The sequence below is a fragment of the Austrofundulus limnaeus genome, unplaced genomic scaffold (genome assembly GCF_001266775.1).
Source record: "Austrofundulus limnaeus strain Quisiro unplaced genomic scaffold, Austrofundulus_limnaeus-1.0 Scaffold38, whole genome shotgun sequence".
Classification (NCBI taxonomy): domain Eukaryota; kingdom Metazoa; phylum Chordata; class Actinopteri; order Cyprinodontiformes; family Rivulidae; genus Austrofundulus; species Austrofundulus limnaeus.
In genome coordinates, this window is record NW_013952440.1 from 841,846 (window position 1) to 855,095 (window position 13,250).

Sequence of the window (13,250 nt, forward strand, 5' to 3'; positions counted from 1 at the left end):
ACCCAGAAAGGCCCCCGGACCGGGATTTGAACCGGTGACCTTCTTGCTGCGAGGCATCAGCTCTACCAACTGAGCCACCATGCCGCCATGGCCATCAGGACCATCAAGGTTAAATTTTTTCTCATCAGAGAGGACAACTTTCTTCCACCTTTCAATGTCCCATGTTTGGTGCACCCTTGCAAAGTCCAAACGGGCAATTTTGTGGCGTTGAAGAAGACGTGGCCTTTGAAGACGTTTTTTGTTTCTGAAGCCCTTCTCTCACAGATGCCGTCTGATGGTTATTGGGCTGCAGTCAGCACCAGTAATGGCCTTAATTTGGGTAGAGGATCGTCCCGTGTCGACAGACAGCCAATCGGATCCTGCGGCTCAGAGCTGGTGAAATTTTTTTGGGTCTACCACTTGACTTTTTGTTCCATAACCCTCAGGATCATTTAAAAAATGCAAAATGACTGTCTTACTGCGTCCAACTTCAGCAGCGATGGCACGTTGTGAGAGGCCTTGCTTATGCAGCTCAACAATCCTACCACGTTCAAAGTCAGTGAAGCTTTTTTACTTTTGCCATCAGGAGGTCTTGACTGTGTAAAGACTTGACAGAAAATGACATGGAATCCAGATTTTTGCACAGCTTTAGGCTTTTAAAGACTATGGTCTTAAACTTTTGATCAGCTGAAAAAATCATGTTTGAGTGTAAATGCAGTTTTCAGAAAATTCCCTGCTCAAAAGTTCTTGTCTCTTGGACTGATTTCTTCTTTTAACATCGTGAAGCTCTACTTAGAACCTTCTTAAGATCCAATAATGTAAAATGCAAATTCTTGCACTTTTTTGACTGGTCTTAAGATTTTGATCAGGAGTGTGTATATGTGTATGTGAGATAGATATACATATACATATACATATACATATACATATACATATACATACACACACACACACACACACACCGGCTTCACCAAACTTACATTTCAAATATCTGAAACTGGTTTACGATTACACATATTGGTTAATTAGGATAGCTGTAATTACATTTTGTCTAGGCAAAGTACCTATTTGAGGTATCTCTTACATTCTGACTAGTATAAATGATGACAGATTTAAAGTTTTTGGAAGCTTCATTTGAAGATTCAGTATATCCAAGAAATTACTATCTGAAACATATTTCAAATATCAACAACTAAATTATGACTAGACATAAAGTAGATTCAGATCAGATTTATTTTGGTCAATTCTACATTACAAATAAAGGAAGCAAAACGAAAAACTATTTTACAAACCAATGATTTACTAAAAAAAGGAATAGGCTGAAGCCAAGCCTTTCTTGCCTACACTCAAAGTAAATTTGAAATATCAAGCTTTTTGTTCTAACTAGTCATTATTCCAACTAAAAACATCAGGTTTGCAGGTACATTAAATATTGGTGTTCTTGGCAGTTTTTCTGACATTTTTATTATTCAAATCAATATCAAAAATATATCTTATTGAATGAAATTAGGAGTTATATCATGATACAAATATTTGCCACATATCTAACCCTACTAGCCAACAAGACAGTGACAAAGTGCCTGACTCAGTATGAAAGCACACATTTCCCTGAAATTACTAACAAAATGTAACCTTTTGAACATGAGTAAACAGTGCTGAACAGAGTTACATTGAACTGGCAATAATCCATAAAACTCTCTTAACATTAACGTGCAAATAATTACAACTATTTGCACATACATGGCTGATTTAAAATTCAAAAGACTGAACCAAAGCAAGGTGATAAAATATGATTTGTTAAAATGTCTAAAAGCTAGAACCAACGAGATGACAGGAAGCTGTGTGGAGCGCATCCTAAAACACATAAAAGCTCTGCTGCTTGTGTGTAAATATTTATCTAACAGCTGATACTGATGCTTTACGGTCAGCGAGTTTCAGTGTGATTCAGCAAAAACTGATGTACAAAGATGGGACAATAAAGCATTTCACCTTTATTTAAAGTTGTTGTTTTTTTTATCCTAAAACTAATATACTTGAAACAAAAATCTCTGGTATCCAATGAGCCGAGCTGCTGAGTTTTGAAATCTTCCAGGCTGTAAGCACTTCTCATCCTAGGCAACTGCACTGGTTGGCTTGGAAACTGTTTTAAAAGGCCCCCTTTATTAAGACTAGACTCTGCAACAAAGCTCTTACTCACCCCAATCTGCATAGACACACACTCACACAGACACACACACAGAGGGAGGTTAACCCAGGGCAGCGCAACATGCATTCCAGGACAGAAGACCGACTGCCCGAGACCCCCCCTCCGCATGATCCCCTTCAACATACACACATCAACAGAAAAAATATGTCCCCCTCCATCTGTTGAGCCCAGTTTGTGGTTAAAGAAAAGACTCTCAGGGTGTAATTCGACTCTGACTTTATAAACACTCAGAGAGAGAGAGAGAAGGAAAAAGCGAAGGAAAAGACAGAAGACAAGTGAACAGAAGAGTGATGAAAGCATCCCAGGACAGAAAACAGAAACATCAAACTAACAAGTTTTAAAAGATTTTCCACTCCTGCTTTGTAACTTTCTTGTTCAACAACTTGATTCCACAGATGTTAGCAAAGACAGATGGAGAGAGCAGGAGAGAGCAGGCCAACACTGACACAAAAATGTATCAATTAAATTAGATAATTAATATGACGATATAACAGTTGCCTTTGCATGTGGCCAACGTTGTGGTCTTGGTCTGCATGTTCTAGTTTTCCTCGTCCTCCTGTTTACACCAGTGTTTCAGTAGRGTTAGTGTTAGCTGCTCCACACCACCTTCCACCATTAGGCCAACATGCACGTCTGATAGTGATTGTGTGTCGCACATAGGAGTGGAGCGGTTACCAGTTTTACGGTATGCCACGATATGAAAAAGTCACTTTCAAAACTGCTAAACCAATCGTAACATTCCTGCGGTATGAGCAGGCTTTATGTCTCTTCAAAAGGGAGAGAGGAGGTTCCCTCCAGTCATGTGCAGCTGCAGTGTCACAACCCCTACCCCCAACACCTCAGCTGCCAGCTCTGCAGGTTTGATGGCTGAAAGAGGCGAGGCCCCCGAACTCCCCCCTCTAAAAGAGTTGTCACCTTTGGATACCGTAAAAAGACAGACGGCAACGGCTTGTAGACAGTGAACGCAACACTTCTAACATGATGGTACATCTATGGGAGCACCACCAGGTAAAGCTTATGCTATCTTGAAATGATCAAGCTACCTTCACCATGGCATATTGTGCTGGTCACAACTTGTCTGCAAGAGCGTTTTGGAATTGTTGGACTGTGTATTTGATTAGTTTTAAATGAAATGCGTAATTTTACCATTACTTCATCCTTTAACTTCCCCCACCAATCACAGCTTACTCAAACTATGCCCACAACCAAGAAACTCCCACTTAGTGACTGCCGAAACTCCCTTCTCTCATCATCACATGGCACTAACTGCAAAGTGGCAAATATTAGTTGTTGGCACTTTTAATGGTGATTAATTGAAAACAATACAATTTTGCCCAACCCCCAGAGATGGATCACATCACTGGCTCCTAAAGCTGGAAGTGTGTGTTGTTCTAGCAGGTATGCCTCTAACAAAACATAAATCAACGGGGCAAAGAAGAGTCCTTCAAATTGCCTTTGTTCATTCAGAAATGAACCAATAAAACCGTCTATTTTCCACATTTATGTGCTTCAACAAAAGAAGCCAACATCACAGAACCAGTGGGAACAACAGCCAAGTTTGCTTCCTGCTGCTCAACTTTGGTGGACTTTGTTTGATGGGTCAAATGCAGAACAAAGATTTCATTAATGAATGGGAACATACATTGCTGACAATACAAAGCACTTATCATTAGTATTACCTTCATTTCTAGACTTCTTGTGAAGCCTATGAGTTTGGAAACCGTTGAAACCATGAAACCATGACAGTAATGTGGACATGTTTTTCTGGAAGCTGCAGATTTTAAGTCGTGATATTGTCACTGCACTTCCAGTTCTCTATTCACCTGCACAAACTTTATAAATTACAGCTTTCAGCAGAATGACATGCTTTGTAACCTGACATTATCATCTCAGACAACAGCTCCATGGGGTTAATTACAGAGAGCACAACAAGCACTTGGCAAGTTAAAGATATGGTAAGTGGGATTTAGCAACAACTAGCAGAAACCGACCGAATCCCGCTTGATTTCACACTGCCCCCGACAGGCATGTCACAGAAAATATGGTGACCATAAAAAAAGGAAATAGCCAGCTTTGTAGCCAGTTTGATTTATATGTTCTGGACAAGCAGTGCAGCAGGAAACTCTGCTGGGTGCAGATATAAACGGCTCACTTTGTTTGGATATAATTTTCATGAAAGTCTAATGAATAGGGCTGTGTATTGGCAAGAATTTGGCGATACGATACATATCATGACAGAGGGGTCACGATACGATATATCGCGATATATCCCGATATATTTCGATACTGTAAACAAGGCGATATATTGCGATATTTTTGGTCCAAAAATTCTATTAAATAAAAACCTCTTACTGGTAAAGAAAAAAAATTCATTGTCTCAGAAAATTCTAATATTACAGACATACTTTTGATACATTTAGCTGTTTTCTGCTTTGTATGAATTTTATTTTATTTGTTTCATATTTCATTCATGTTTTCAATTATTAGACTAAATTTGCCAATAAATAGTTTGAAAATATATTTTTTGCAGCTTTTAGTTTTTAATATTAATTTACAATATGGTCATCCAACACTTAACAATAGTCTTTATGTTGTCATAAAGTTCAGTAAACAGATGATATGAAGCTGCTGCACACAGAGTTTCTGGGATCAGCTGATCTGCATCCAGAACATTATAACTGTGGGTCGAACAGCAGGGCAGGTCCTGAAGAAAACCAGTTAAGAAATTGAGAAGCTAAACCAGTTAAACCGTTTTAGAAGCGAACACAGATGGATAAAGTATATGGACTTTGATGCCCGTGTCAGCTTTTAATAACTGTAGAGACGCCGTTACTCCTCGGTTGAGCTGCAGCCTGCAGATGAAGCAATATGTGTTTTTTATTTTTATTTTTTGCGAAGCAACGTCTGCTGTTTGCCTCCTTTTTCATCTGTTAAGAGAGCGAGGAGGAAAAGTTCTGTGCGGTGTGCAGCGCAGCTGCAGCGCTGCTGTCCCACCGGGTGGATGAAAGTCAGCAGACATGCGCACACAGGTCAGTTTTCTACAATCAGAATAAGATGATCTGATTAAGTGTTTACATGACGCATTTTTATTCAGAACGGTTGTTTAATCCGATTACTTTTGCCCATGTAAACGTAGCTAATGAGGGCAACAGACAAGAGTTTTATGTCACAGATGGAGTGCCGAGCTCACTCGAGGTGAAAGACGCATGCGCTATATGCGTAACGTGAAAGCTGACTACAGTTGGAAAAAAGAGCGCAAAAGACACTTAATTTGGCTTAAAATACAGACATTCTGACAAATAAGTAACTGTTTGTAACCTTACCTCAGCTTAGAAGGCAGAGGGTGTCGGTCTTTTCCGCTCAGATTCAACTATCGGAGCATGAAGCTAATGTTTACTTACAATGCTAATGCTCTCTTACTCTCTGGAGCTCAAGAGGTAGAGGAGCCGAATGTCTGGCTCACTGCTGCCAACTAGTGGTCAGAGGCTGAACAACATAAAAATGAATGGCTGGCAGGAAAGTTGACATTTTAAACCTTAATAAAAAATCGATACAGGGCTTTAGAATATCGATACAGTATCGGGGAAATGAAATATCGCGATATTTCAGTGTATCGATATTTTCTTACACCCCTACTAATGAATACATCACTAAATATCAAACTGAATTTATCACATGGCATTTCTAAAGACAATTCTCAGGCTATGTTTACACAAATATATAATAGGGAGGTTTTCTGTCATTTTCAGCTTCATCTTCTATGTGATCAAAGAATGTCTTTTTTTAGACTGCATGATTATTCTTTCCTAGTCATAGATTGATAAATCTGGTAATGAACACTTTTACTGTAAAAAAAAAAATCAATCAATACACTCAAATATCATGATATTTCATTTCCCGATACTGCATAGATTCTCTAAAGCATAATACTAGCTCAAACRTTAGCATTGTAAATAAACATTAGCACTAAGTACTGATGGCTGAATCTGAGCAGATTAGACAGGCTCCTGCTGAGTTTTTTTAAATAACTTTTTTGGAGAACAGATGTTAATATCTCACCTTGGTTACATTACAATATATTGTATCATGATAAGTATTGTATCACCAAATTCTTGCCAATACACAGCCCTAACTTTCACACCATGTTTGTTGGTCATTAATACTTAGTGTGAGGTAACCTGTTTTGTTGCTTCTTTTCTCAGTTTTCATGTTTTTGTTTTTAACCAAGAACAACTGAATATGTATTCGTTTTTTTTTTTTTAAAGAAGGTTCCATCGTCACTACAGTAGCCGTTTTATAGCTCCTGCATGTATACTTAAAAACTTTAGGTACTTTGTGGTTGATATCTTTTATAAGTCAAAAGCAGCTGGGACTTTGWTGAAATGTAGGGTGATAAGTTAGCTTTATGTTATACAACATTTTAGAGTTGAGCTCTTATGCCTTACTCCCCCGGTTTTACTGCCTCTGTTCATTTCTATCCATCTCGCCCTCTCTCTCTCTCTCTCTCTGTGGTGCGAGTGCCTGGTACCACCAGCATCTCACACTCTCTCTCTCTCTTTGCTTTCCTAAAGCAGCATCTAAAAGAGTCGATTCTCTAGTCTGATCCATCTGCACGTAACATGCACAGGCCCCTTCCACACACAGATAAATGTGTTCTGACTACATAATTATACACAGCTGCTATGAATACAGTTTTGGATCTGGACACCGACATGTTTGTTGTGATAAATCACTTCCTCTCCACAGCAGGTCCCACAAAGGAAAACATGCGGGATATACACTCACCGGCCACTTTATTAGGTACACCACGCTAGTAACGGGTTGGACCCCCTTTTGCCTTCAGAACTGCCTCAATTCTTCGTGGCATAGATTCAACAAGGTGCTGGAAGCATTCCTCAGAGATTTTGGTCCATATTGACATGATGGCATCACACAGTTGCCGCAGATTTGTCGGCTGCACATCCATGATGCGAATCTCCCGTTCCACCACATCCCAAAGATGCTGTATTGGATTGAGATCTGGTGACTGTGGAGGCCATTTGAGTACAGTGAACTCATTGTCATGTTCAAGAAACCAGTCTGAGATGATTCCAGCTTTATGACATGGCGCATTATCCTGCTGAAAATAGCCATCAGATGTTGGGTACATTGTGGTCATAAAGGGATGGACATGGTCAGCAACAATACTCAGGTAGGCTGTGGCGTTGCAACAATGCTCAATTGGTACCAAGGGGCCCAAAGAGTGCCAGGAAAAGATTCCCCACACCATGACACCACCACCACCAGCCTGAACCGTTGATACAAGGCAGGATGGATCCATGCTTTCATGTTGTTGACRCCAAATTCTGACCCTACCATCCGAATGTCGCAGCAGAAATCGAGACTCATCAGACCAGGCAACGTTTTTCCAATCTTCTCTTGTCCAATTTCGATGAGCTTGTGCAAATTGTAGCCTCAGTTTCCTGTTCTTAGCTGAAAGGAGTGGCACCCGGTGTGGTCTTCTGCTGCTGAAGCCCATCTGCCTCAAAGTTCGACGTACTGTGCATTCAGAGATGCTCTTCTGCCTACCTTGGTTGTAACGGGTGGTTATTTGAGTCACTGTTGCCTTTCTATCAGCTCGAACCAGTCTGCCCATTCTCCTCTGACCTCTGGCATCAACAAGGCATTTCCGCCCACAGGACTGCCRCTCACTGGATGTTTTTTCTTTTTCGGACCATTCTCTGTAAACCCTAGATATGGTTGTGCGTGAAAATCCCAGTAGATCAGCAGTTTCTGAAATAGTCAGACCAGCCCTACTGGCACCAACAACCATGCCACGTTCAAAGGCACTCAAATCACCTTTCTTCCCCATACTGATGCTCGGTTTGAACTGCAGGAGATTGTCTTGACCATGTCTACATGCCTAAATGCACTGAGTTGCCGCCATGTGATTGGCTGATTAGAAATTAAGTGTTAACAAGCAGTTGGACAGGTGTACCTAATAAAGTGGCCGGTGAGTGTATATGTAACAGTTTAAGACAACTGATGCTAAAGTTTTAATCTAAATATCAAGCTTTTACTGTGGTAGGGTGATTGTGCTCCAAGCAGCTCACCTGTCTGAACAGAAGACAAAAAAAAAAAAACCCTCAAAAAACCACAGCAGAGTATTTGTCCTCACTCTAAAGGCATGACAGAGCAGTCTGCCTCAGAGACAACAGACAAGTCACAGTGTTGTGTGGACGGAGCGGCAGCCGTCAAGCTGGTGGATCGTCTGACGCGATTGAAACCCTGAGCCAAATTATAGTTTTGCTGCAACGCATCAGACAAACCAAACCAACACTTATTCCCACAGCTGCTGCACTTCAACTCATCCGGCGTTACTGGGAGAATCCTGTAGTGCCTGCACCAAGGTCAGAGGTAAGGTTCTGTCTAGATTTAGAAACCAAAAAGGGTATTTTAAGCATCCAAGCCACAGCAGATTTAAGTTATCATTGTTTTCTTTTAATTTTAGTGTCACAAGAACACTGAAAGACCAAACAAATAAACTCTTTAATGGTTTTGAAAAGACAGTCTAGTTGATAATAGTACCCCTGACCTGAGGCTTTTAGTTACTGTGGAAAATATATTGTAAACCACAAAACTAATCACAGCTATGAAACTATAAATTAAGTAGGGGTGGGCAATATGGTTGAAAAATGTTTATAGGAGCTCCTTCAGTCAATATACTGTAGATAATTAGTGATTAGTTTTTTGCTTTACCCCTTTAAAATAAGAACCAGGAGAAAAAAGGCTGATTAATCCGGCCAAACTGGCGACGCAACATTTCCTCTTTTGTCCACAATTTACTTTCGAGCTGTTGCACTCATTTCTTCCAAACACTCCACGTTGTTCTTGTTCATTTTTGAGCAGTTATGACGCATAAAGGTGAAGCATGAAACTGCTACTGCGCATGTTACTCAACAGCTTGTTGTTAGCTTAATAAAATGGAGTTAGCTGATGCCACCAACCTTGCTTTGCTGGGCTTTAGCAACTGGGTAGTGATTTTACAGCTTCAGTAGATGTTGTGTGATGTCACAGTCTCTGGTCCGCAACTTATTTCCCTACGTAAATTTCGTGTCCATAAGTTTCCGTAAGTGAAATTTTTAACGTTCTATTGAACAGATTTTCTATTAATATTGATCACAGTTTATATCATTATTATTTTATTGCCCTGCCCTAAAATTAGGTTGATCTTTCTTCTAAACAACTACAGTTTAGAGAAGCAGAGTTTTATTCTGATCAGATTGATGAGCTAATGGCTAATCCAAGCAGGGCCAAGATCAAAGATTGCGTCCATCTTAGAACTACATATTTTTTTATCCTCACTTGTTGAGTTTATGCAAACACGTTTTTTTAAAACCTTTAAATAGTCATCAATTTTCCAATACATGGTTATTCTGGAAGAATTATAAATGTTTCTGCAGCAAATACCTTTCAGGACACCCAAGAACACTTACAGCAATAGCCACATCGTAGAAGAATGTGTGAAAATACAGTTAGAGACAAGCAGACATAAGTTACAGAGAACTGTATACAAATGAAATTAAGATGGACATAAGATGGATACATATACAACTAATGTAAAAACTAATCAAATTTAGATTTGGGACGGTTAGTAGTGTTTGATAGACAGTGTTTGTGTTCGTGCAATGAAAACTAATAAAAGGTTTCCATGTAAACTATGTAACAGTTTTGTACCATTCTTTTAACACTGTGACAGATCAGTCGTCTCGACTCCACCTCAGTGAAGCAGACAGCACAACTTCCCACAGAGATCACGCACAGAGCCCCACCGGACCCATGTTATATAAACAGCTCTTCTGCAGTCACAACCGCTTGGCATTTCCTCATCGTTTAAAAAAAGAAAAATACAATGAAGCGCTGTCAGACCCAGAGGGTTAGTGGTGATGTTGGCTAGCACTGAACTTATAGACGACGGGGAGATAAAGGCCACTGGTAAGATGCAAACTGACAGCAAAAGATGAGTTTTGATGGCTTCAGAGCTAATTCTGTTCRATGCAGTGGCTCACCTATGATGAAAGGATACATTTTTATGGCGCCCGACTTTGTGCCGATGGCCATCAGCTGCAGCTTGGGGTCGAAGGCCAGAGCACTGGGCTGGTGAGGGAACCCATGCCCCACAGTCTAAGAGAAAAGAGGGCAGAGAAGAGGCGTGAGGAAGACAGATGGGGGAGAAATTAACAGARGCCACAAGACATACAAACATTCATACACCCAGTTTTATTGAAAAGCTCTGTCTGGGTACAGCAGACTGTACGGTCACAAAGGCGTCTAAAAGGGAGGATTGTCTTAATATAATTAGGAGAAAGTTTACTTTTAATAGTAAGCAGCACTGTTTTATTGAATTGCTCTACAAGCTTCGTTACAAAAAGTTTAACAACTCATAGACTTGCCTAAGTCAGGCGATATCTCATTTTGTCAGATCTAACTGTGGCATGTGTTAAAAAATCAACCACACACACACACACACACACACACACACACACACACACACACACACACACACACACACACCAAAGTAAGCTTCCTGTGGACAGACCACCTCTGTGATAGTCACCACAGCTGGTACCAAACAGCAAAAAAATAAAAAAGTGTGTGCTGTCCCAACAAAACCAACAAACCCTGGACTTTAAACACAATACATCAGTCAGTCAAACTGAGCACACATGGCCAAAGTGTCTCACCGCCCACACACTCTACTACTATTAAAAAGGTATCAACCAATTTTTGTGTTAACAAAAGATCCAATGGCTTTTGTGCTCATCTTAAATTAGGATGACTCCAAATTGTTATTGTACATTAAACATCCAGTGATTCTTTTCCAAGACTTATATTAAAATTGAACCAGTGGTCCAAGAGACATTTTGCTAGCTTAACAGCATTGACCACCGCTCAATGGTGGTCCGTGAGGGCCACTATCCTGCATGGTTTAGTTGTTTTTCTGCAATTCAGCATGGTTCTCAGAGAACAGGCAGGAGTATTTTAAATCACTCATTCATTCAATCAGGTGTGTCAAAGCAGAAATATATCAGCACAGCAGCAGGTCGTGGTTCTTGAAGACGACTGGGCTGGACTTGAATACAACTCAAATGCAGACATACATAAACACAGACAAAACCATTGCTGCTTTCACCTGTCAACGAATGATAAATATATTTAACACAAAAAGTAAAGAAATTAATGTTTGGTAGATTATTTTGTTGTAACAATGCTTCTTGACAATAAATCTTATACTAGGCACTGATTGGCAGCACCTGGAGGGGATAAAAAGCTCAAAACAATAATCAATACATCAATACAATAAGCTGTTTGGCAGAGAAGATTTAATAAACTTTTCATGTTCGCAAAGCACATAATCAGCTCTACTGCTCATCCCACAAATGTATGTTCCTTATAAATGTGGCAGAGTTTAAATGAAAATTAACAGGCTTTTCATTGGTATAAGTTTTATTGCMAAGAAGCATTTACAACAAAGAAATAACCTAAAAAACAAATGTCCTTATGTTTTGTGCAGAGATTATGTTTTGAGATCAATTTTTAAAAAGGCTAACTTAACTTTGAAAATCAAACCATTTTTCTTAGACAATGTTATCATACAATGCGAAGGGAGTCCAACATCTTATAGAAAATGTTATCCAAAAAAATAAATTATAAATAAAAAAACCCAATTAGTATCAATCAGATTTAAAAATCACATCATCCTCACTAGTATTTTGTATTTTGGCAACACATCCACACATTTTCACACATAAACACTGCAGCTATTCTGAGTAATGTGCACACGTTGTGGTCCAGACTTTCTCTGGAGCTGCTTTTCACACATGCCCTCACACAGCTGGAAACCCACCAGAGAGGTGCCAGGAGGAGGTGGAGCTCAGAGGAAGCAGGATGTGATGCAAAAAGACTGTTGTGGTGGGGGTAGGGGGGGTGGGGTTGCTTTTGTTTACAAACGGGAAAAGAACGGCGGGTGAAACTCCATGATGATGCTAATATCAATACCATATGCATGAGCAAACCAAGAGCAACAAACCAAGTCAYGTGAAGTGCAAACTGGTTTTTCATAATCTTTGCTGTTTTAACGGGCAGATTCAGACCTAGATCATCCTGACTGATCTGTGCTTAAAAGGCCATGACTCGTCTTGCTGGTAAACATTTGTCACTCCTTTTCAAAAATATCCTTCTCCCTTTGCGTGCATCATCACTTCAAAGCAGACGGTGACTCTCCGGCAGGAAGCRTCGCGCCACAAAAGTGATCAACAGAGGTGTGCCTTGGTGAAGTATAACCAGACCTTTATTGTTCGGTGTGCTCCCCACGTCGACATTCAGCTCAACACCAAATGAGCGTTCAGTATTCGCAAACGTCATAATTGGATTTATATTTAAAAAGGCACGGCATTCCTTAGGATATCACCCACCGCCTTTCATACCAGAGATAAGATCATCTTGTGCTGAGAAATGACAGAGCAATAGCCATTTTGGTCAAACCTTGAACATAAYGTTATACACAATCTGATGTAATAACGTGAAATCTTGTGTGAGCTGTTTGTGCTCCCTGTATAACTCACAAATGACTTTCAGCAACTACCACAGAAAAGTTTACTCAAACTGACTGAATAACAGTCATTTGTGCGATAAGTGCTTGATAAGTTCAGTTAGCTGTGGTGGCCATCTTGAGTTGGGCTGACCCTAAAAGATAATCAGTTGTAGATGTAYATTATTTTCTGTCCTGATATTTGGRTAAAARACAAACAGGGTTGACTCTCACACCAAAGTTTTAAAGTGGACATATCATGCTTTTAAATTCTTCTTTTTCACAGTTAAATCATTCAGTTGGTCTATATAACGTGGAACTGCAATGCTTTGGTGTGAATTCCTCCTTATTGTAACTCCATAAGCCCCTCTTTCACCCCTTTTCTGAGGTGTGTCTCAGATCAACTCATCTCTTTAAAGTGTATCTTACCCCCCTGTGAAAAGATAACTCCGCCCCAAGGTGAAATTTGAAAAATGCATCAAAGTGGGTGGGGGG

At 39.9% G+C, this 13,250-nt stretch overlaps 1 protein-coding gene across 1 annotated transcript in view; it reads right to left on the reverse strand.

Annotated features, from left to right (window-relative positions):
• llgl1 (LLGL scribble cell polarity complex component 1) overlaps positions 1-13,250 on the reverse strand; it is a gene marked incomplete in the record, with an annotated part of 56,694 nt that overhangs the window by 40,726 nt on the left and 2,718 nt on the right. Inside the window, 1 exon segment of the mRNA XM_014006905.1 lies at positions 10,251-10,348. Coding sequence (XP_013862359.1) covers positions 10,251-10,348 — 98 coding nt within the window.